Here is a 24,119-nt window from a genome sequence, read left to right as displayed (position 1 = left end):
ATCCTGCTGGCTTTATATTCCTGTCTTTTTAATACTGTCTGGAAGTCTCAAACCCATTGCTTTTCCTGCTATTGTACTTAAGGACGTCATTGTCTTTACCAAAGATCCCATCAAAGACTTTCAAAGAGTCTCCTCGAAGTCTCAGCCTTCCCAGCATTTCATCAGTTAATACTGGAAATGGGCTACTCATTGCACAGTGTGCAAAAGATGTATCTGAATTACTGGTGGTGACTCTTCGGTTCCTCTCATAATCCCAGAAGATTAACACTGCACCTGTAAAAGGTCAAGGTGGTGGCCAAAGTCTAGTCCCTTCCACACAAGTCTAACTACTGCAGCTTTACAGCTTCCTTATGTAAAGGAGGATGAGTCTGAAAGTGCATGAGAACCTGTATGTGCCTGCACAAAGACATGAGTTCACATCTGTGTAAGAAAGCCAGCAGAGGTTGAGTGCATAGCGTGAAGCATGAGGAAGACAAAGATGAATTTACCGGATGAGGGAGATGTTTTTTCGAGGCACCTCTTTGAGGTCACTAATGGATGTGGTCTTTCCTGCAAAGCAGTAGTTGGGATTGTAGTCTGTCATGATAGTGGAGGTACGCAGCTTGCTCAGCTTATATTCTGGGCTCTGTAACTCCATCTGCATGGCTTGAAGCTCCTGGTGCTTCCGACGATATACTAGATATGAAGAACACAGTAAACCAGAGACACAGATTGACTCTGGAACAGGTCAGGAGCTGTACAGCACGTCTCACTGGAATTCGCTGTGTGGCCAAATTTCAGTGAACCAAACCAGACAGCGACACTGTCAGATTTCTGTACATCAAATAATTACAGACAGAAAATGGAATCTGAAGTTATCCAGGAACCTTTGATTTACACATCTTATGAAGAAACAGGCTTGTTCATGAACTGTTTGGAAGAAGAAAATGAATTTCTCTTGCAGAGATCTCAGATTTCACAGTTCTGAGGTTTTTATTTTGTTCTATTTAGTTTAACCTGACCTTTCAAGTCTAAGTCCAGTTCCAAACTTCAGGGAGTCAGGGTACAATCAACTTTCCTAAATCACACAGAAGTGACTAAAATTTGAAATGAATTATTGCATCATATTGTTAAAAATGGATAAACTGTTATCTCAGAATAACACACTGTACATAAAACTAGCTCATTTTGTAAACCCTCCTCTGTTTCTAAACAACAGAGTCAGACTAAATTTGAAATCAGTTTACAATAGTGTTATATTCCTTGAATCACTTCACTGATACTTCTGAAACGTCATTAGAAAACACACCTTGAAAGAAGACATCCTGTGGATATTTCTTGAAATAGTAATTGATATTGCAGTATTTTTTTTTAAAGCAAGATGCCCATCATGAGCAGGTTAAATCACTACTACACTTACTATTGATTTCTGTGGGAGCTGGATTGAGCCCAAAGACTGTGACGGTAATAGCTATTGCATCTTCTCCAGCAGATGTTGCTCAGGGGAAGAATTTAAGGGGTAAACAGGCACTCGCAAAGGCAGATGGATGTAATGACCTATCCACAAACCCTTCCTGTCCTCCATTTTCCTCCTCATTGCTTTTGCTTTGATTTTTTAAATCGTTGCTCTTTCCTGAGATGGCAATGATAGGCTAGTTGGATGGAAAGAGGATTACTCTTCCACTCCCTGAGAAGTAATTAGTAATTTTAAAGGGGTACTGTCAGGCCAGAAATCATACATGTAGGACCATGTGTGTGCAACTGATAACTCCTGAAATACCTAAAACTGAAAGAGCTGTGCAAATCTAATTCAATTGTTGCCATTTGCTGCTCTGGGTACATCCCTCCCCTCCCCCAGACCATATTCAGTGTGGACAAAGAAAGGTGGCAGAGCCGTGGTTTGAATCCCTGGCTGCTTTTCATTGATTAAAATCTATTCCACTTGCAATCGAACGCAGGTGAGCAATTGTTTGAAATAAGAAAATGAAAGGGTGAAAAATATCTTTGAGAATTTCAAATAAAGATGCCAAGAACGCCAACATCCTACTAAGTAGCAGTTTGCAAAAGGGGAACCTATGTGAGAATTTCAAACTTACATGTCATACATTAAGAGGCTAAATCTGTATATAGGTACACAAGTAAAGAAGCTTGCTTTTAGGCATTAAACACCAACAGCTCTTACAAAACCTGTGGCAGCTGTGTTCTGGCAGCTTTACACTACACCACAAACAATAATGACTCTTTTGAGATGCACTCAGTAACTGCAATCTCCTCAAATTGGTCATTGTGGTTAGAAACAACTTCTGAAATCTGAAGTTAAGGCGTGCGCGTGGGAAGGTGTCATCAAATACAGCGGTAGCTAAAAACCTGAATCCCTTTCCCTCCCAGGGCCCAATTATCCCTGGCTCAGATCCAGCCCTCATATGAAAATATCTTTTGCAGAGAAACACTCACCTATCATGATTCCTGAAAAAGCCAAAATTAAAGCAGCCACCAATGCTGAAGTCACTACAGACAAGACCAAGGAGAGAGGGAGATGAACCACTGGCTCAGCTGTAACAGAGGCAGGAGAAGAAGGAATTACATGTTTGAAATCATCTTCCAGCAGCCACTTTTTTGTCTGCTCTTCCTTCCATTTACTCATCTGCTGCTCCTATAGTGTAGGAGTAACCTCTGGCATGATCAGTTCTCAGATCTATGGCTTCTAATACCTCATTGTTTCACTTTCCTCAATTAATATCAAGCCATTAAAACAGATGGTTTGCTATCAACAAATTAACATGTGCACTCCCTGGGTATGAAAACAAGACCATAAAAAACAGGGGCAGGAGGTTGAGGAGGTGGAAAGAACGTTACATTGCCAGGGTTAAAGTGCTGCTATCAATGTCACATCACAGCAAAAGCAGAAGGAGGACTGCAATATATCATCTCTCAAGTGCATCTAATCCAAGCAGAAAAACGAGGTAACGGTAAGCGTAGTACAAAGTATTCCATAGCTGCACCCTCACTTGGGACCACAAGGCACTCAATGACCATCTCTTAAGGTTTACTTCACCCTGGCAAAATGACCTTGCTTTTTATCCATTTTAAAGATGGGCATGGTAAAAATACAGAATAATTTTCCCATGCCAGTGACAAAGCTGAGAGCAGGATCCTGAAACCCTAGAGTCACTTGCTCTAACTGATAAGCAGGAATAGGAAGGAAACCTAGTAATGGAGCTCTGAGCACCTGATTTTTTCAAGTAAGGCACTGTCTTTAGAGATCTCTCATGCCGAATTTCTTACAGGTTCTGCACCTGCACCTTTTATGTCCATATCCACAGGAATTATATTCTCCTTCACCTTGTACATTTTTTTCATTCTTAAGAGGACTGACCTGGAATTTAAGCTTAGCTGGAAAATTCCTTCAGTGAGCAAACCTTCATGATTTCAGAGCAGAATGTGAGCATCAGCACGAGGCACAAAATCTGACTCTTCTCAGTGCTGCCCACTATGTAAAACATGGTAAAGTAAACCAGCAATGCTGCTTTGTGCACCATACCTCAGCACTGATGTGCCTATACCTTAGCAAAATAACTGCAGCATATACCAGCAGGAAAGAAGGTAACGTTCAACAGAAGCCAGTTTTAAGAAGGACTAGATAACACTTTCAGGATGTCTTACAGTCCAAATTACAGATTTTTGCCATGTATTTTCTGCTTCACGCACTAGCAGACTGCCCCATACGCCTACTTACCTATGCAAGACACACCATCCTCAGCCAACTCTGTGCCTGGCTCACAAAAGCAAATGACTTTTTGAGTCTCAAGATCAACACGGCATTCGTCCATCTCACAGTGACTGCAGTTAAGATGCAGCCTAATATCCACCTCTCCATGCCCCTCTGTCACTAGGGAGTGGATGAAAGAAGCTGAATTAATTACTGTAAAGATCATTCATATCATTCCCTTGGGTGCTGACAGAAACGGGACACAGTGGTCACGGCTGCCAGATGTGGCAGGGTGGGCCTCATCTAAGAAACTGATTTCTCCCCACCTTCCATAGCTCTTCTTCTTTTCTCAGGTAGAAAATAACATCCAGCTAAATTAGCCTCACTGCAGTTGAGGCGCACTGGCTGTCTTTGAGCAGATAGACCTACCAGGTTAGTGAGGCGGCTGCTGCTGAGCCTAAGGGAAATCTGCCCTTTCATCAGTCCCTGGGGCTCATTCTTTTCTTTCCTGGCCTTTACTGCCTCTGAGATCAAACACTGCAATATTTTCAAAACTTTCTGGCTGAACGTCTCAGGCCAGAGTGCATCTGTATTTGAAAATACTTCTGGCTGTTCTAAAGCAAACATTCTTTTTGAGCAAATAGGTACTTTTGTATTTTCTGAACACATTGCAAACATATTCAAGACAATGGCTTCTGGGCAAACACAGGCTGAAGTGGCAGTATTTATCACTCCCACGCACTCCTGGGCAGCACTGCACTGTTATCTCTAGGAAGTCCCTCGTCCAACCTGGATACTTGGCTGAAGGATGCTCTAAGGAACATGTTTGTTAGTGAACAGTCAGGTGTTTTGTCCATTTCTTTCCTAAATGATCTCAACTATGAGGTTCTGTTATCACTTTACTTGGCCAAAATTATTCTATAGGCTGGTAGACTATATTGTTGAGAAGTGTTTTCTAATAGCCTTGACATTCTCTGCATCTGCTTTCTACCTGTTACTTCTGTTTATTCACCACAGGACTTTGATTATGCTATCACACTTGTGACAACACTAAGCTGTACCCAAAGGGTTGTAAAGTGTCCTACAGATGCAAATTATTCTTAACATTAAATAAACCTACTAGAAGACTTCTGACCAATATGAATACCTTTAAGTGCTGGAGTGTATAAAGTACCAATTGGATTAATAAAGGACACACCATCCTCCCCATCCATCTCTGGGTCATTGTCCACTGCAGCATTGCCACCTACGTCAAACCAGAAGTTACCTTAACAGACTGAGGCTCATTGGCACTAAAATACAGATAAGCATTGCAACATGCATGACTTCAGCAAATTTAGGGAGGCATCCAAATGACAAAAGAGAATAAATCAAAGTATTTAACATATAGGGAAGACTTAGTGAGTTGTGGCGAGAACCACTGGTCTTTTATTGCTAGAACTTCAGTTTAACAGTAGCAGCTTGTGACAATCAATTTCTTAGCTCTGTTTTAGGCAGACTGTTGCAAACTAAGGCACAAACTTAATCTTTAACCATTTGGATGCTGTGGAACATATAAGCCCTTCTTAAAAATTAATGTAGCCAAGAGACTGGAAAACACCAGTCCTCATGGGGCTAAGGTCAGCACTCTTGCGGATCAAGGTATGTACTGCATCAGTACAGGGAATGAATAACCTCATATCCTTCCTCTCCTTTGCACCCTGAAAGCAGGGTGGTCCACCAAGAGTGGGGACTGAAGGAATTTATGAGTTGTTCATTTGTGCTTGGGCATATAGAACATATCAGGAGGAAAGTATGGGCAATACACAGAACATATTAGAAGCACAGTACAGGCCATGTATTTTGTACTACAAGCATGCAAAGATTCCCCCACCCCACCCAAAAATGGCTTTTCCTCTTTAACCATCTTCAGTGCAATTAAAATTATGTCATGTGAGGCATTCTGTTAGAAAAAGAAGTGTTACACAATAACATTGGTACAAAACATGCACTTAATAATTTAAACTCATTACTTCCTCTCAGGATTTCTAGTCTATTATACACTTGATTTAAGCTGTGGAGAACCAGGGGTTAAAAAGTCCACCACAGCACAGATGGCTGAAGAAACTATGTGGCCCAGGAGATTATGGGTTAGCAGAGATCCTGAATCTGGCCCACACCAGTTATAATCAACATAATGCCATCTGACAGCTGTCCTGAGACCCACAGCACATGAAATTAGCTCCTTGTTGACTGAAGTCAACACCACTGTCGTTATTAAGAGAGGTCCTGGCTGGCAGCCTAAGCCGCTGCCCCTAGAGACCACCTGTGCAGGACCAAGGCCCACCCACAGCAGCGCAGGGTAGAAGTGGCCATGCCTTTCTCCTGGCGTAAAGCCTGGCTGCTGGTCTCCAGGACCAAAGTCCTCACAACACAGGTGCTGGCACTGGGAGCACACAGCCTGTGGCTCCTCCTTCTTCAGCACTATAACCCCAAAACGGAAGGCTCAAGAATCACAGCAGGATCTTGATGACACGTTTTGCAGAGAGCAAAGCCAGGAGTACAGCTGAAGGACTGACATCTGGCTGTTTGCTCAAAGACTAAATGCCATACGTTCATCTAGTGCTAAAAAGGCAACACACAGACATACTAGTACATAACAGTCAAATACGCTAGCTACAGGAGAATCATCTATCAGCGTTTTGCTGGTCATTAGCACTAAAGGAGGGGAAGGGACACCTTGAACACGAAGCCACTTTACCTATATATCCTCCGCCTCCTCCACCTGAGGAGCACCCCCCTCCACCCCCTCCGAAACCCCCTCTTGTCTCCCACCCCCACTTCTTCATGGCCTGGGGGCAGGATCTTCCTCCAGTAGCACCTTCCAGCAAGGATTTTCCTGACCACAGGAAGGAAGTGTTATCATTCCAGCCACCTCCACCACCTGCAGTTAAGAGAAGAGAAAAGGCACAGGTAGGGGTTATTTTTGTGTAAAAAACACTGCGGGGATCTGCAGAACAAACACTCCTTCAAAGCACCTCAGCTGAAAGTAAGAGTCTCATGTCTTGGTTAGAAGAGGGGATGTGCTTGCTACACAGTGCTACAGTGACCTTTCTGTAGGGCTTTTGACCATGTTAATCATTTGCACCTCTTTCCACCTGCCATACAAGGACAAGTATTTGCTATGAACAACGTAAAAAGATATCCCTGCCTAGTCCCCAACCACTTATTTCTGGCTTACAGAGCCTTCCCCTTCTCTTTGCAAAAAATAGTTCTGAAAAAATCCTATGTCGGTTCTGAACTGGAACAAAAGCAATTTAGTGAAAGGGATGTGAAAACATGTCCCAGCCCCACTCTAAACACAATATACTCACCAGTGACTCACTTTCAGCTCTGCTGGTTGCTCAGTCCAAGGTCTCTCCACAGAGACTTCTACCCAAGGGTGCAATTATGCTCTTTCTGCACAAGCCAGGGAAACTGTGAATATGTCTACACAGCACAGAACAGTGCAGGGAACAGGATGGCCACATCGGCACTGCAAACTCCCACATCAAAAATCAAACAACTTTGCTTATGAGAGGTACTACATTATTTTGGGAGAATGTTGCCATTGCTATGGCTATACCATCTCCAATACCTTTAGGCCAAGTATCCTGCACTGTGGGTACATCCTATACGCATCTGTTATACTTTCATGCTCCCTCTGAACGGTGTTTTCATGAGTTTCATCTCCTTGTGAGGGGAAAATCTGAGAGTACCACGTATTCACAAAGGTTTTCCTAAAAAGAATAAACTTTCCTTACCTGCAGCTCCTGAATTTCCATTCAACCCTGGAATAGAGGAATCATTCTCCAGCCTTTCCGGATGAAATGTGTCTGTTTTGGCCCTGTAGGCCCTGCCACCACCTCCTGCTGCAATTATCAAGGGGACTGGTTCTCCGTTCTCCATCTTAACAAATTCAGAAGTAAAGACAGTGTTCAGACAGAGTCAGACACACAAATGAAGTTCGACCACATGCTAGTTACTGCATGTTGCACTAAGCAGGCATCTAGGACTGCTCAGCACTACAAATTCCTGGTGCGTTATTTACGCACCTACATTCAAGAGATTAATGAATAGCACTAGTCTCACCAAGTTCTGCAACAGAGAACAGTGGCATCAGCAGCTCTATGAATTGTACCAACAGTGCTGATGGCTCTCAGAAAGCTTGTAATGTTACTGTGTGATGACTCATCAAACAAAGGAGCACTGCTCTATATAGTGCAATACAGTGTCTTCACTGGTAAAGGACTGTGGCACTGGAAACTGTCTGAGCATGCAGAGTGATCTAGAATTACATAGAAGCTGGGTGACCTAAACATATTGTTAACATCTGAAACCAGTGTTTGGAACGAGTACTGTCTCAGCTAGTACATGACAGAAAAGATCAGTGGTCTCTAGCTATAGGTTTGCCAACAGAAGACATACAGCCTATCCTGAACTCTTCTTGTCATTGCGTCGTGTAGGCCAAATGAGTAGCTGAAGTCTGATGTTCTACAACGACAGATTTGAATACAGTCCTGTGGAATTTGCCCTTTACTGTAGAATTATGCTTCAGCATCTCAGCTTGCATTGAAAAAAATCCAATTCAAACTCTTATTTTTGCAAAGGAAACTCCAAGCCACTGAAGCGAGTCTGGCCTTACTGCGTAGCAGTTCTAAGAAGCATGAAGGGCCAACTCAGCTCACTACAGCTATCAACTGGAAATGAAGGATACCCAGAGCTCACTTTGTGGACTCTTCCCCAGAGGTGTATAAAGGGTTCTCAGATATTTCAGGCTATGATACTAGAGGCAAGTGGCAGGATGTGTTCATGCTGAAGGTGCATGGAGACTATGTTTCCATACCTTAAATATGTAAGTTGCACCTCCCCCGCCTCCACCTCCTCCTGCCCATTCATTGACACTTCTGTTCACACGTATCTCTTCTTCAATCACATTGTTCTCTCCGATGCAGACTTTCTGTATAACATCATTAGTCTGTAAACAGAAGACCAGGTCTGAATTCTGGTAAGAAATCTCCATGTCCTTGTACACACACTGCCCTCGTGGACCCTTCGCCCTCCCAAAACAATAAATTGTCCTCCAGTGAAACTACAGAAGCAGAAGCAAGTGAATGCTTTTCTAGAAGAATCTCGTTTTTTGCTTCAAAGTTTGTCAGAAGAATTTGTTGCCATTTTAACTGAAGTATTTTGAAGCAAGCTCAGCGCTGATACCTATCACCATGTAAAACAGCTCCATAAACTTTTACTAACAAGATGTGGCAGAATTTACTGCAAATACTGCCCAGCATTAACCATCTGTACTTCACAAGTGGAGGGAAGGGAGTAACTCAGCGATGATGCGACCTGTTCTTCATTCCTTTTCCAGTGCCCCATTTGTTGAGGCCAGGTAGTCAACGTGCATCTATCCAGAACTAAGGTGTGGCTTACATAGATGTACCAGAGCCAGCTTTAACTTTGGTAGTCATGGCATGGACAAGAGCAATGAGCTCAGCATTGACTAGCCATCTAATATTTATGTAGAGTTCCAAGCATGTTTTCAGGTTGATCTGATGCTTATGCTGTAGCAGCAATTTCACTGTAATTACCAGTGCTAGCTAGCTCAAAGTCTACCAAAACAGCTGCAATCCCATCTTCAATTGCAATGTTGACCTGATGTTAAAAAAAAATCTCACTAAAAAGCCTACACATTTCCTACTTAGCACTTTTTTCCCCTCTACCAATCAGCACCAAATGTAATGAACCTTCTGTATGAGGCAAATCACTGAATTCTCTAAATGATTTCAAACACAACATTAAACCATCATTTATAAGTACTTCTACACTACGACCTAAGAGACATAACTGTCACTTCAATTTTAAATTGGAGCACTAATGTGCATGACAAGCAGGACTCTGCTGTATCTGTAAGTTGAAAGCTTTGCTTCTAGTTTATTTTACTTTATACATTTTATCTCAGTAACTAACTTGTTATGCACACTGAAGTCAACAACACTTTAAGGGAAAAATACACAAACAATTGTTATAGTAGGACTGACTTTCTGCTTCCTTCTACTTTCATGTATGTGTTCTCTTTTGGAAGAGGAACCTGATAAAAGCATCCTCAAGTTATAAATTATTCTATATCACAAAATGTGTCCTAGGTTGTGCTGGAGAATGAATGGCATCCATTTTGTGTGTGCCTATGGAACTAAACAATTCTCCTTTCCCTAGTCTTCCTTTTCCTTAATTGATTTGGAGTTGGGTGGGGATGATTAATAAAATGACAAAGTCAATGACCCGAAGGAACCACTAGATTACAATTGAATTAAAAAAAATAAAAATCCTTCATGGCAAAGACATAACTGATTACAATCCAATCTAGTAAAAGTCCCCTCCACAAGTCAATGCAATCTCTTTGCCTCAATGAAAGAATTACATTAGCACTTAATAAATTCTCACTAAGATTACAGTGGCCTGCAATTTAATGAGCCCATATATTACACTCAGCTGGAATGTCCTAGTTACAGACGTTAGATGGACGTTTGAGTTAGGGCATTTCTCATTTCAAAGACGCTTCATATTAATGGTTTGTTTGTAGATATGTATAATTCCAGTTTTAACATTATTTACTTCAGCATCCACCCTTGAGAACCCCTTTCTTGTCTACATCCTTCAACCTTTCTCATCTACATCCTTCAACCTTTCTCTGCTGTAACAGACTGCTAAGCTTTCAACTCTTGGATGCCATCCACTAACAGTCGAGAAATGCAAAGCATTTAAACGTCCAGCTCCAATCTGTAGGTGAAGTTTCATCAGACAATGGTTAGCTTCCTCCTTAAGAATCTCCTATTCCCTCATCCTCCAAAGAATACTAAACAAATAATAGATTATTGTGCCTGCAAATGATGGAAGTTGTACCTTTCTGTCAAGGCATTTGCAGCAACTATTTGTTAGTAACACAAAAAATCACGACTGACCCAGCAGTGATCAATTTGTCTTCCCCATTCTGATAGAATAACCACACAGGCCCTGTGAGGTGGGTGTCTTCAGAGTTGCAGAGTACTATAACGGCAGGGCTGGGCCCAATGTCGGAGCAAAGACAAAGCCCTGTGAAGTCAACTTTGAAGACTGATCTCCAGAGGAAAGGAATGCAGGGTTGTCTTTTCTCTCTGAAAACCCACACAGATGCTCTGAGATATAGAATCATACAATCATAGAATGGTTAGGGCTGGAAGGGACCTTCAAAGGTCATCTAGTCCAACCCCCCTGCAAGGAACAGGGATATCTCCAACTAGATCAGGTTGCTCAGGGCCTCGTCCAACCTGGCCTTGAACGTCTCCAGGGATGGAGCATCCACCACCTCTCTGGGCAACCTGTTCCAGTGTTCTACAACTCTCATGGTAAAAAATTTTTTCCTAATATCCAATCTGAATCTACCTCCCTCTATTTTAAAGCCATTATCCCTTGTCCTATCACAACTGGCCCTCCTGAACAGCCTCTCCCCATCTTTCTTGTAGGCCCCCTTGAGGTACTGGAAGACCGCTATAAGGTCACCCCAGAGCCTCCTCTTCTCCAGGCTGAACAGCCCCAACTCTTTCAGCCTGTCCTCATAGGAAAGGTGCTCCAGCCCTCTTATCATCTTCGTGGCCCTCCTCTGGACCCTCTCCAACTGGTCCATGTCCTTCTTATGTTGGGGGCTCCAGAACTGGACGCAATACTCCAGGTGAGGTCTCACGAGGGCAGAGTAGAGGGGGAGAATCACCTCCCTCGACCTGCTGGCCACACTCCTCTTGATGCAGCCCAGGATGCGGTTGGCCTTCTGGGCCGCAAGAGCACATTGCCGGCTCATATTGAGCTTCTCATCCACCAGTACTCCCAAGTCCTTCTCCTCAGGGCTGCTCTCGATCCATTCACCACCCAGTCTGTATTTGTGCCTGGGATTGCCACGACCCAGATGTAGGACCTTGCATTTGGCCTGGTTGAACTTCATGAGGTTGACACGGGCCCACCTCTCCAGCCTGTCGAGGTCCCTCTGGATGGCATCCCTCCCTTCCTGCGTGTCGATGGCACCACACAGCTTGGTGTCATCGGCGAACTTGCTGAGGGTGCACTCCATGCCACTGTCCACGTCACCGACAAAGATGTTGAAGAGGGCCGGGCCCAACACGGACCCCTGAGGGACGCCACTCGTGACCGGTCTCCACTTGGACATCGAGCCGTTGACCACTACTCTCTGAGTGCGGCCATTGAGCCAATTCCTTATCCACCGAGTGGTCCATCCATCAAACCCATGCCTCTCTAGTTTAGAGAGAAGAATGTCGTGCGGGACAGTGTCAAAAGCTTTGCACAAGTCCAGGTAGATGATATCCATTGGTTGACCCTCGTCCACCGATGCTGTCACCCCATCATAAAAGGCCACCAAGTTGGTCAGGCACGATCTGCCTTTGGTGAAGCCATGTTGGCTGTCACCCACCACCTCCTTGCTCTCCATGTGCCTTAGCATGGTTCCCAGGAGAATCTGCTCCATGACCTTGCCAGGCACAGAGGTGAGGCTGACCGGCCTGTAGTTGCCCGGGTCCTCCTTGTTTCCCTTTTTAAAGATGGGGGTTATGTTCCCTCTCTTCCAGTCATCGGGGACCTCGCCAGACCGCCACGACTTCTCAAATACAATGGCCAGTGGCTTGGAAACTTTATCCGCCAGTTCCTTCAGGACCCGCGGATGGATCTCATCAGGTCCCATGGACTTGTGCACCTTCAAGTTCCTCAGATGTTCCCGAACCTGCTCTTCAAGTACAGTGGGCGGTGGTTCATCCTCACAGTCCCTGCTAGTTCTTATATGCAGATGAAACTGGAACCCCTACTGTATTATGAATGGGGCCTGAATGTTGAAGAGGAAGTGACCACAGTGACATGGTACTTTATCTTTTCACACTCGTGCCCTCCCAGTGAAACCATAGCTATCCCTTGAACCACATAACCCAAAACCCCTCAAGGACACAGTTTTCTCTATAAACAGATAAAACTCCATGGATTTGTAGAAGGGATTAAGGCAAAACAGAAAAGGCAATCACTTACACTAGGACAAGCATCTTCTCCTTGCTGTCCCACCAAGATATACAAAGTATCGTCCTTCTGGAGGTCAAAAATTCCTAGGACAGACACACCGTGGGACCGCACCATGGTATTCTTCCCTCCTTTCCCACCAGCAGCTCCATAGCCTGAGATGCTGCAGGAAAAAGAAAACAAGAGCCTGGCACCTGAGTTGTCCCAGACAGGTGGAAGGTAGTACAAACCACTTCCAGGCACTGAATGTTTTGCATACCTGAACTGTACACAGTGTCACAGGGCCATGCCCTGAAGACCTGACACTCAAAGTCTAAACCCAAAGCTTGAAGATTCAGGTTCTATGTTCTACATGGACCTATGGACTTGGGTAGCTACAAAACCGCTTCTTTCATGTTGATTCTTGGGCAAACCCTCGCTGAGGACAGAGTGAACAAGTCCCTGTAGTTTCAAACTTTAATATATGAAACATGTCTTGTTTCCCAGAAGGTGCACCATTAAGAGGTTTGCAGCAAGGAAGAGAAAAATCAGAAGCAGGAGAACTGGTAAATACAGCACATATGGCTAAAGAGAACATTAAGCACGAGATTGACAGGGAGAGATTTGAGAAAGCAGACAGCATAACTGGTCCTGGTAGCATGGACCAGATGGGAAACAGCTCTCCTATTCCCACAACCAGAGGAATAGAGAAGAGTAGATGGACACAACACTACCTGCAGTAAACAAGGCAGGCAAAATCCTCCTGGCTAAACACACAGTCATCACGAATGTCTCGCTCTCTCCAGCCAGGAGTGGTTAAGTTGCATATACAGGCTACTGCAGTCTCAATTAAGGCTCTGGGACTTTTACTTCAAGCAGTCAATATTCAGAGGTCCTTGCTGTTCTTGATGTACCCAAAGATTTGGCTGTACCGCTGTATTGGTCGCCCCTCTCCCTTTCTAAGTCCATAAACAATTTAAACACTTGATGCAGTTTTTATCAAAGGATTTCAAAGCACTTTATAAAAATCATGATAAAACACACATCTCTGCTGCAACAAAAGACAGAGCTACTCAACTTTCTGAGCAAGTGAGTGGTGGTACAGCAAGCTCAATTTAGACCTGAAAAAAGCAGGTGATTCTCCAATGACACTAGTAGCTTTGCAGCTATTTCCACGAGAGCAAAATTCAACCTGGAGGCATGTAAACAGGGACTGCAGGGCTGAGAACACAAAATTTCCTCTTGTCTTCTTACCAATTACAGCATAGCCACTCCGCTTTACTCCTCCTTTCCTCTAGCACCTGGTTGGTCTTTGCCCAGCACAATCCTGCATGCAAACAGGCTACAAGCAGAACGAACCAGCAGTGCCCATCATGCATGAGCACCCTGAACAAGTTGGGCAGCCAGCTCACTTTCAGCCCACAACTTGCCTTAATGATTAGCATGAGGAACTCACCTTGTGATACTGCTCTGAGCCAGCCAGCATAGAGCAGTTCTGATGTCAAAGCAACTATGGAGCATCAGGTGCCTCATAAAGCACATTAGATCCTCTCAGTGTGACACGATTATGTTCATGCCACTGCTGATAACCAAAGCAATCATTCCTCAGTAAGGCTGCACTGGAGCCAGCAGGAAAAGTGATGGGGACAGCACTAGGCTACCCTGAACAGATGCTGCATGAATCTGAAAACTGAGTTGATTTGCTGTAGAATTTTGTAATGGCTAATGAGGTGCACTATCAGGCACAGCAAGCTGGCAGGGCTAATCAGCTGCAATTAGGGGCCATATTTTTCTGTGTATGAACAGGTTTTACATACATGCAATGATGTCAGGAAGTTCAAGAGAATCCATTTTGACCTCATTCAAAGGCTGCAGACAAGTAAAAGCCAGTAGATTCAGGTGACGGTCACTCTCTATTCAAAACAGGTGTCACTATTTAAACAGATGGGTTATCTTGACTTCAAGTTCTCACAAGATCCCTTTCTTTAGGTACAACTTTATTTTACAGGAGGAATCCATTTAACCATATTGGCCCTGAAGAAAGATTCAGACCACTCTGACTAGCTATAACCAGATCGCAGAATACCTTCCACTGTCTTCCTCCTTTTCTTTTACTTTGATTCTTGTAGGAACTGAAAAACAAAACTGTGTCTACAGGAAGGATCAGGATGAGCAGAGCACACCGGCTGTGCAACCAGGGCTGGAGAAAAAAAAATCCACCTCCAGGTAGACAGGTCATGGGAAATACAAGCTAGTTTATTCTCTCTAGAATATGAGAAAATTCAGTGCCTAGACTGGCCAACTTAGAAGGACACCTTTTTGCATTCCACTGTGCCATGTTCTTGTGCTACCTTACAACAAGGGACCAGAAAAAAGAGAGGACAGTGGAAGTGACAACAAATGAGGCACTCAGCAAAATGGACCAAGGAGTCTTGCTTTACAAATGGAAAGTATTCGGGTAATGGATGGTAACCTGTAATTTATTAGGGTTCACTTCTCTCATACTTGATCACAGGCCTAGATATGGGATGACAAGACCTTCTGAATGCTTAGACAGAAATCTGAAAAGAAAAACATTCCTCTGTATCACCTAACTTTATTGTTATACAATGTGCAGTCCTGTGGCAGCGAATCAGACGATTTTGTCCATATCAGCATTGGAGCATGTAGGACTCCAGTCTTCGAATGAAGCCGTCTACAGTGTGTAGCAGCCTATCCAGACCTTCACAGATGGTGGGGTTTTATGGGCGTGGTTAGCTTGTGCTAGTAGAGTTTTGTGCAACGTTGAGCTTTCTGTCTTTGCATTTTAGTAATGCATATTCTGCGTCATGTTCACACAATCTATATCCTTTTAATGCAGTTATCAGGAATGTAACTCACTGCTCTACGTTACATAGTGTGAAATGCACTGATATGGCATCACAACGGCTTTCTTAAGAACCCAACAGCCAGCTGGAGAATTTTTTCTCTGGTTCAGGTATATTAAAGATGGCTATCAGGCTAACTTACAGGATCCACAGTGCAGCAGGCCTGCAGGGGAGAGCTAAATACAAGCAGTGGGTCCAGATTCCGGGAAGCCCTAGAATTGATATTGCAACTTGACATTTTCCTAGGGCTATGCTATACTGGGGTACTTTGCTGCCCCTTCAGCAGCCCAGAATCAGGAAGACGTCAACTTAATTTAAGTCCACAATTGCTGCCTCCTTTCCCCAGGCTGTGAATTCTCTACTACAGCCTTAAGAGGTGCAGGAGAGAATGTCATCCATTTATATATAGGTTACCAATGACATTAGTCATCTATTATCTACACAGAACCTAAAAGTCTGTTAGGTCATTTATAGGACTTAAATAGACAGGTCCACCCTGCAGGACGTGTGGTTTGTATAGTGTAGCAAAAATCAGTCCACGGTTGCACTGGAACTCTGGCTCTTCTTGGGCTGCGATATTAAAGAAATGACAATGTTGTAAGTTTATTGCCTCTTCTCTTTTGAGCTATACTTTATAACCATATTTACTGAATGTCGATCCTGAAAAATTCTATTCACCTCGGGCAACTCATTTTTGATAGCTGAGTAAAATATCATTAATGCTTTTTTCATTACCATCAATCCTTGTGGTAATAGCCACTCAGGCAGAACTTGCGCCTAGCCTAGCCTAGCCAGTTTCTCAAGACTGCTTTGCAGTAGGCTTCTGTTAGAGACTGAAATCTATCCTCAATATTAATATTCTTTCTCAATAAAAAAAAAAAAAAAGGTGCCAGTAAGTTTTACCTGAAATTTGTTCAAAGCTTTCAGTGGAACATTCTGCTTTGAAATCCATGATATCATCATTGGTTTCAAGAGTGAATGTTGCATAAAAAAAACACCACTAGACAGTCATTGATTCAAATAGACAGCTCTGCTTACAAACTGATGCATGTAATGGCTTGATGTTACCATTTAGATACAGTGAACTAAACTTTGATTGTACTTCTTTCCTCAGCAAGAGCAAAAAGAAAAAAACGTTTGGTAAAAATCTGATTAAGTAGCATTGAACCGTATCTGATCATCTCCCTTTGAAAATAACTCCACAGAGGGATTTAAGTATTAGAACCCTCAGTATCACAGAGCCTAACATTTAGGTGGCTGGCTTCCAAAATCAATTCTACAGTGGTGAGCCAGGCTTACGGGCTCAACTTACCATGCTTAGATTCAAAAAAATCAAGATGCTGAGCAGAGCTTGATGCAAGCTGTCCCATAAGAAATGCTGACAGATGATTGTGTCTCCTATACCAGTTGAAGAGTGGGAAAAACTCACTCTGATCCCAGAATTCAATGGATGGCATATGGGATATGTATTCCCCTTGGCCTGGGGAGGTCAAAACACTTGTTTTCAGCTACTTATAGAGCTCTCCCAACCTGTAACCATTTAGGCTAAAGATTTGTCTACCTCAGATGGTTGCTTCTCTCTCTTTTCTTCTCTCTTTCACCAAAAAGTCGCATCTTCCAGTCAACAAATCCAAGACTGGAAAGGCTGGAAATCACAGGATGAAGGAGAAAACCCAAGTAGATCTGGCCAAACTTCTGAATATAATGTTTCATATATGCCTCACATGCATCTGCAGCTTGGATAAGTTTCAAATGCAAAGATGTATCACGACAATCAGAGACAGCTCCCATACCTGTACGTGTTGGTTGCTGGTACTCTCCAGATCTGAATGCCTTGGAGAATCCCTTCAGCTCCTACAATCACACTGAGGTTGGAGTTCCTGTAGGCATCATTGCATTGGCTCTGTGTGGGGCCATAGGGTCCACTGGCACCACAGGTTGTGAATAACCAGTGATCTGAAATAAAGACATATACCAAGCATGATCCAAACATCCAAAGATCAAGTAGCTGTTCCTCTTTATTCACTCTCTCTTGTTGGACCAAGAGAAGAACCTGGCCCCTGAGGTTTTAGCCAGAACAAACACTCAACAGAATTCTTTTAAAAGACTCACAGCACTGTGTATCTCAGTATTTGACAGCTTTTCATCTACATGTCCTGAAAGCTATCACAACTATGAACATAGCTTTACTTTTTCTAAGGCTCAAAAGGCAAAGATCACAGCGTAGAGTAAAATGCAACACAGACCACCCACTTTTGGGCTCTGCTCTTTGGACTGTTAAAGTGCATGCTTATAACATCAGACTGGTGCATTTCAGCCCTTTCAGTTTCTACAGACATTTGATTATTGAATTTATTTCATACGGGAAAGTAGCTGTTAATTAGATAAAAACCTGTAAATACAACATAATCTCAGTCATTAAAACATAACAATAAACTAATTGTATTTTGAATAATTATTTGCTCACAAGAGATTCAAGTTAAGCTTCAGAAAGCAAAACACCTAACCGAGGCCTGTAAAACAAGTATTCAGCTCTGCATGTTCTAGGCCAGATCTGTGGGCGTAAATCAATGCATGTCTATTACAGCCATTTTCATCAACTGGAAGTACTAGCCCTGTGCAAACAGATTTCTAGAACAAGACTTTTCTAATTTGTGCCTTGAAAATCTAATTTTTCATTTGAATACATGGTGCTGAAAATACTGTCCTTTTCCTTGAAGATTCATTATTAGGGCCAGCACAGTTGGAAGACCACAATGCTCTTGTAAAACCCACTCTAACATGTTTGCTAGAATATCAGGAAATATTTCATACGTAATCAAAATTAAGATCTAGATGGTAAATAAGTGGATGAAGCATTTTTGGTGCACATTACGTGATTTCATACTTATTAACACATTGATATACACAATCTAATAAACTCTATTAGTTAATTCTACTGCCATTAAAGACAAAGGGCACCACTTTTTCCCCCAGCTTCACTAATGCAATACAACACAAACAGACTCTTTCAGCGATGGTACTAATCAACTCAGAGTGTTAGCTGGATCTGCTTCTTGGAACTTAGAGCTATTGTCTAAGCAGATCTGGTCTAGAAATGATGGTCTGCATCTGTCTGGATGAGATAGGCCAGCAGTATCTACCATTACTATTACTGGAGGGGTTCACTCACCAGAAATACAATCAAATACATTAATTTAGCCAGGAACAGGGTCTAAATTACCTTTTCACAAACTAATTCTGAAGTTGAGCTGAATTCCTTCTTATAAAAAAGTTCAATGCATGAAATGAATCAAATAATTCGGCAGGAATTTAAGAAATAAAGTGGCAGGTATTTCTGAAAAGCCTTTGTAATGCAGTCTTGGTTATTCCAAGAAGCAATGCAGAACTACTACTTCAGGTAAACTTCTCAATCTAAGTACAGCTGAGAGAATAACCTCTTCCTTCTTACTGCAAAATCTATGCCACTATGCCACCCCTTCACAAAACTCCCCTGCAAGAGTCCCCTAGAGATTTTGCTACTGTTACTTGTTTTGCATGGATACTTACATACCTATTTTTCTTATTTCTCCAGTCCTTCTGGAATGGGTGCCAGTATAAAGTCTTAAAGTTAGTAGATAGCAAATGGAAGAATTCTCCTCTCCTTCTCTGCCTCCATTGTACCCCACAAAAACCCAAGAACAACAGTTCAAGAGGGGAAAAGCACCTAAGAAAGCAAGGTCTAAAAGTTCCTAAAGCAGAACGCTTCAGTAGCTCTGATATCAACAGTCTTGCACCAGAAGTTACTTATGTTTATTCTTGCAAAAAAACCCAACCCCAAACCAAAGCAAAATCTCACACAAATGGAAGAAGAGAGACTCATCCTGTCAGCTATCACAGTGATTTAACATTGCAATATCCCAGTGGGCTAAGCCACCTGCACTGAAACATATGTTCAGTAAAGCAGGCAGGTAAGTGTCTTCGTTTGTAAAAATAAGAAGCCATTTGGATGTCTCTGGTGAAACATCAAACGTTCCCAAAGGTAGAAGCAGGTGACCTTCAAGGGGACAATAAACCCCAAACATAGGAGAATCAAAACGGAAAACTGGAAGTGATAAAACCTGGGACAGACCACAGCATGTGCATACTGCTGCTATGGTTAAGCTGTATGTTTCTAATTTACTCCCTTCAAATAAATCTCGTTCCTTACGGTATCTCCTTACCCGGCCTCAGCAAAAGTATCTCTAGGCTATCCCACATGTAACGCGCAGCACAGCTGGACCTGTAACCAGCAGCTCTTGACTCCCACTGGGTTCCAGGGACAGAGGATCAATGAACTACATCTTACTCCAAAATGCTTTTCAATGGTCGCCTGTTTCCTTAAAAGTCCAATGCCCTGATGGAACAGAAGAAAAATGTCCTCCTGCTGCAAACATTTTGCCATCAGATTTCGAACTGAAGCAACCAGACCAACTTTCGTATTTTCTGTCTCTTGGACAGATGAGAGGGGGGTCACTGCCAGTGCAGAGGCAGTGTCAGGATAAAAGCAAACAGTGCTGGTAATTTAAGATTAGTGAATGTGCATCTAAGTTCTTAGAATCTGGCTTTTAAAAGCATGAGAGCACAGGGAATGAAAAATCACAGATACGTTATGCCAGGGAGTGTGATGTAAGGAACGTGGAGATGACTGAGCACAGGAGGTACTGCCTTAGATTTCAAAAGCGGTCCTGCTGCAATCGAGACAGTGGTATATACAAGATCACATGTAAAGCCTCCCAGGTTTTGCCACTGCTGCAGTCAGTGCTAGCAGACATATTTACTTGCTCTATTCAGGTAGATGGTAGACAGGAATGGGAGAAGACATGTTTCAGAAGTAGCAGAGCTGGGTAGTGACCTTTGCCCAAAACATTGCAGGAGGAAGCCTGGCCTAAGTGAAGTCCATGAGGAGACTGCACCTGATTTGAACCAGCAAGGATTTGAGTAGACCTATAGCCAGGCGTTGCATGATCTCCTTATTTATCATTGCTGCACTGACTTGCAAACAGTCCTCCTCCTGTTAATGTGCACTTTCACACATGATACTGAAAGCCAGTCCAACATGTAACAGCTTTGTTGCTGAATTAAATGGGACAGAATATGGCATGGGAAGAAGTCTCCCCTCATTTCAGCATAATTGGGACAGATGGGTCTTAGTTACAATTCTGGATACAGACTAAAAACCTTGCACTTCCCTCCCTCTGCTCTTTTAAATGTTTCACAAAGCCAATTCTCAACCTGCAGATGTAACAGTAGCCCAAGATCTTAAACCACTAACCCAGTAACAAAGCAGAGTACTGTCCATCTTAAAAAAAAAACAGAAGTGGTGGGTTATCTAGGTAGGAATAACCATTCACTCCCTGTAAAGTATTGATTTTCTCCTGATTCTACAAATGACTGCAGCATGCCTTGTGAGCTCAGAGAGAGCATTTCTACAGGTTGCTGCATGCCACAGCAGTTTACAGTAACTCAATTTGAAGCATTATTTTGATCTCCAAAGACTAAAGCAGCAGCACTGAATCGAAAATCCTTAAGCAGCTAGGTGAGAAGCACAGATTTTTTCCACCGTGCACAACTGTGGTCTGTCGCATACTGCATGGCATACCTCCTCCTTCCTTCTGCAGTGTGCGGCAAGATAACTATTGTTGGCAAATCACACTCACAGGATGGAAAAAAAAAGCAGGACTCTCCAGTCTAAATCTTCCCAAACAACTGGCATATTTTGGAAGTCTGCCCAACTTTGCACAAGTTACAGATGCCCCATTTCCAGAAACAGCTGAGCACTCCCATGATGAAAACAAACAGGTAGTTAACTGTAGGGTCCTTGCATATTCTGTCATTGGCAGTTGAAAGACGCTAACTAGGTTTAAAAGCTGGAAATTCCTGTTTAAGGTGGGGGAAAAGAAAAGAAGTGAAGATCACACTGACATTCAGAACCGGAGTACTATGTTTCAGTGAATAATTTATACATCAGTTCATTTGACGGAATCCCCACTTTCACAAGAAATGTGGCAGAGGAAACATTTGGTCTTCTGCCTGTTCACCCACACACCTGCCCTCCTCAAGCTCCCTGGCAGTCTCTCCAACACATTGCTAAGGTCCTAGCAAGAATATTTTGCAAGAAATGCCATTTTGGCTCTACTAAAACAGATAAAGATTCCTTCTTCCCAATTTTCTTTCCAAATTACTGATATATTTACACACACAGCCACTCATGCTTATTTTCTTTTGCACAGCAGAAATTCTGGTTTTCGCACAGCTCGGCTAGATATGTAAAACGCACAGCAATTAAGGCACTGGATTTTGGACACAGCAAAGGGGAGCGATGTCCTGCTCTTGGAAAACAAAAAGAATAAAACCCCACAAGCCTTAAAATGACTAATTCATTTGAAGCTCTGATACTACTTGTGGCCCAAGGCAGCACTGCTGCAGGCAGTGCCGCAAATAACAACCAGCAACAATGAAAAGAAAACTGGAGCAAAGACTAGAGCATATTTGTACTTCTAACAAGGAAAGCAATTTCACTGGCACATATAGCACATAAACTCCATATCACAAAACAGACATAGGTATTTTAGCTACACCTCAAGGGCCTAAAAGTGTTAACTGGCATTTGTTAAATTAAGCTTGTTTGAACCAAGGCTTAACTTGTTCCAAACCAAAACTTTACTGTGATTTGAGAAAATCACCAACCAAATACTATGCTACTTGGCTTACTTTGGAACCTAGAACAACATACCAGTGAAATGCATCAGTGCTTTATAACAACATGTAGGCAGTTGGTGGAACTCGCTGCTACAACCTCTATTCAGGCCAAGAGGCTACCCCTACTTCCAACAGAGTAAAAAAAAACATTAACAAGGACTATAAGGTGCCATGCTTCAGGGGCGTAAGAACCCCAGTGACTAAACTTCTGGAGACAATTCACTCTATTAGTTGTCCCTCAGGGAGTTGATTTTCCTTCTTCCTCTAAGGCAGATGTCACCAAACTAGATGCCATGAATAAGCAGAACGCTTGCTTCATCTAGTTGCAAAAAGATTCACAAGCTCCCTTACAATACTTGGCCAATATGGGAAATCAGAGGCTTATAGGAAATTGCCCATCTTAATCTTGACTAATATTTAGCCACCATTGGCACCATGGTATGTGTGGAAGGATATATCTTTTACTCCGGACATGAGCAATCTCAGTTATGCATTACCAGTAATTCCAGGGTTGGTCTGTGCAAAATATACTACAAGCATATCTAAGAAACCTGTTCAGTGATGTAAGGAAGAAAAAACCTTTCAATTTTGCTTTGGGTTCTGTTGTTTAACAGTGTTCTGTGAGCAGTAATTTAAGATTATTGTCTTTTCCCAGACTAAGTTTCTCAGAGATTAATGAGGTGGGTTGGGGGTTTGAAAGGTGATGGTAAATGGCAGAAATAGGTTGTGCTCACGATCGCAGTCCCTGAACTGTTAAATGTGCCTACACAACGATATTACTGGGATACAAAATGATCATAGGAATTAGTGAATCATGCCAGCAATACCAGAACTAGTTACCCAGGTACGGCTAGAGTAAGAGGAGGTCGGCTTTTTAACTATTTATGAAGCTACTATTTCTCCCTCTGCCTTTCCATTTTCAAAATCAGGGTGGCGATGGAAGACTTGGACATGTTTTTCAGAGGATCTGCAGTGATGACAAATGTATGCCAGATTGATCCTGAGTATCATTTCAAAGAAATACTCAAAGCTTGATTCATGCTTTAGATTCTTCTTAAGTGTCCATATAAAGGGAACACTGTCAGGGCACCCTCGTAGGAAATTATCTCTAGTCAGTGTAACAGGGCACGGGCATTGCTGACTTTGAACAGCAATGAGAATGGCTTGTTTCTTGCTCCCTTCTAGAAACAGAAACTAACAAAGCAGCATGAAGAAAACTGGTTTCTTCTATTTTTTATGTTTCACTTAAAGAGATAGCGAGAGTCCTCCATAAAGGGTGGCAAGTGAGACATGCTACTAATTTCTTGGAATTTGTTTGTTCACAATTACAAAGGATAGTAGGAATGCATGTTAGATAACAAAGACCAAGTTGGGTGGAGGTGGCAAAATTATTTCAAAACCTTTCCTGAGATTCATAGCAGTTTCTGCACAACCTAAACTGCTATTCTTAAGAGTGGGAAGTTTTAAAATTTAGGTCTAAAATGCGTGAATCACCATGCTTATTTAAATTGTATGATTAACTCCGAGACCAGTTATGCCAATCCAGTTTTGCTATGTTGGGATCTGGTTGTATGTTGATTTTCAGCATTGCATCTTTGCTATTTTCAATCCTACATAGAAAGCAAGTGTAAACACTGCAATAAAGAAACTCATGCCTACATAATCTGAGAGTCCACTCATCCGTCTCTGAACATTTTCTATCACTGTTCAGGATGTTACTTTTGTTGGGAAGAGGGCACTGAGCTGTTATTTTCTGAGTTAATTGATGCTTAATACAAAAATACAATTCTGCAGATACCTTT

General features: G+C 42.6%; 1 protein-coding gene across 1 annotated transcript in view; it reads right to left on the bottom strand.

Moving 5' to 3' along the window:
* The window catches only part of ALK (ALK receptor tyrosine kinase), a 332,439-nt gene that overhangs the window by 16,530 nt on the left and 291,790 nt on the right, over positions 1 to 24,119 (bottom strand). The window contains exons 12-20 of the mRNA XM_086629993.1: positions 17,391 to 17,553; positions 12,764 to 12,914; positions 8,553 to 8,684; positions 7,471 to 7,615; positions 6,429 to 6,611; positions 4,836 to 4,934; positions 3,716 to 3,868; positions 2,434 to 2,532; positions 489 to 675 (exon numbers count right to left, since the gene is read on the bottom strand). Of these exons, the coding sequence (XP_086486119.1) occupies positions 489 to 675; positions 2,434 to 2,532; positions 3,716 to 3,868; positions 4,836 to 4,934; positions 6,429 to 6,611; positions 7,471 to 7,615; positions 8,553 to 8,684; positions 12,764 to 12,914; positions 17,391 to 17,553 (1,312 nt within the window). The remainder of the gene's footprint in view (positions 1 to 488; positions 676 to 2,433; positions 2,533 to 3,715; positions 3,869 to 4,835; positions 4,935 to 6,428; positions 6,612 to 7,470; positions 7,616 to 8,552; positions 8,685 to 12,763; positions 12,915 to 17,390; positions 17,554 to 24,119) is intronic.

This window comes from Tauraco erythrolophus, chromosome 2, assembly GCF_009769465.1.
Source record: "Tauraco erythrolophus isolate bTauEry1 chromosome 2, bTauEry1.pri, whole genome shotgun sequence".
NCBI lineage: Eukaryota > Metazoa > Chordata > Aves > Musophagiformes > Musophagidae > Tauraco > Tauraco erythrolophus.
Note: the sequence above shows the minus strand (reverse complement) of the source record. Positions and strands in the feature narration are given on the sequence as shown.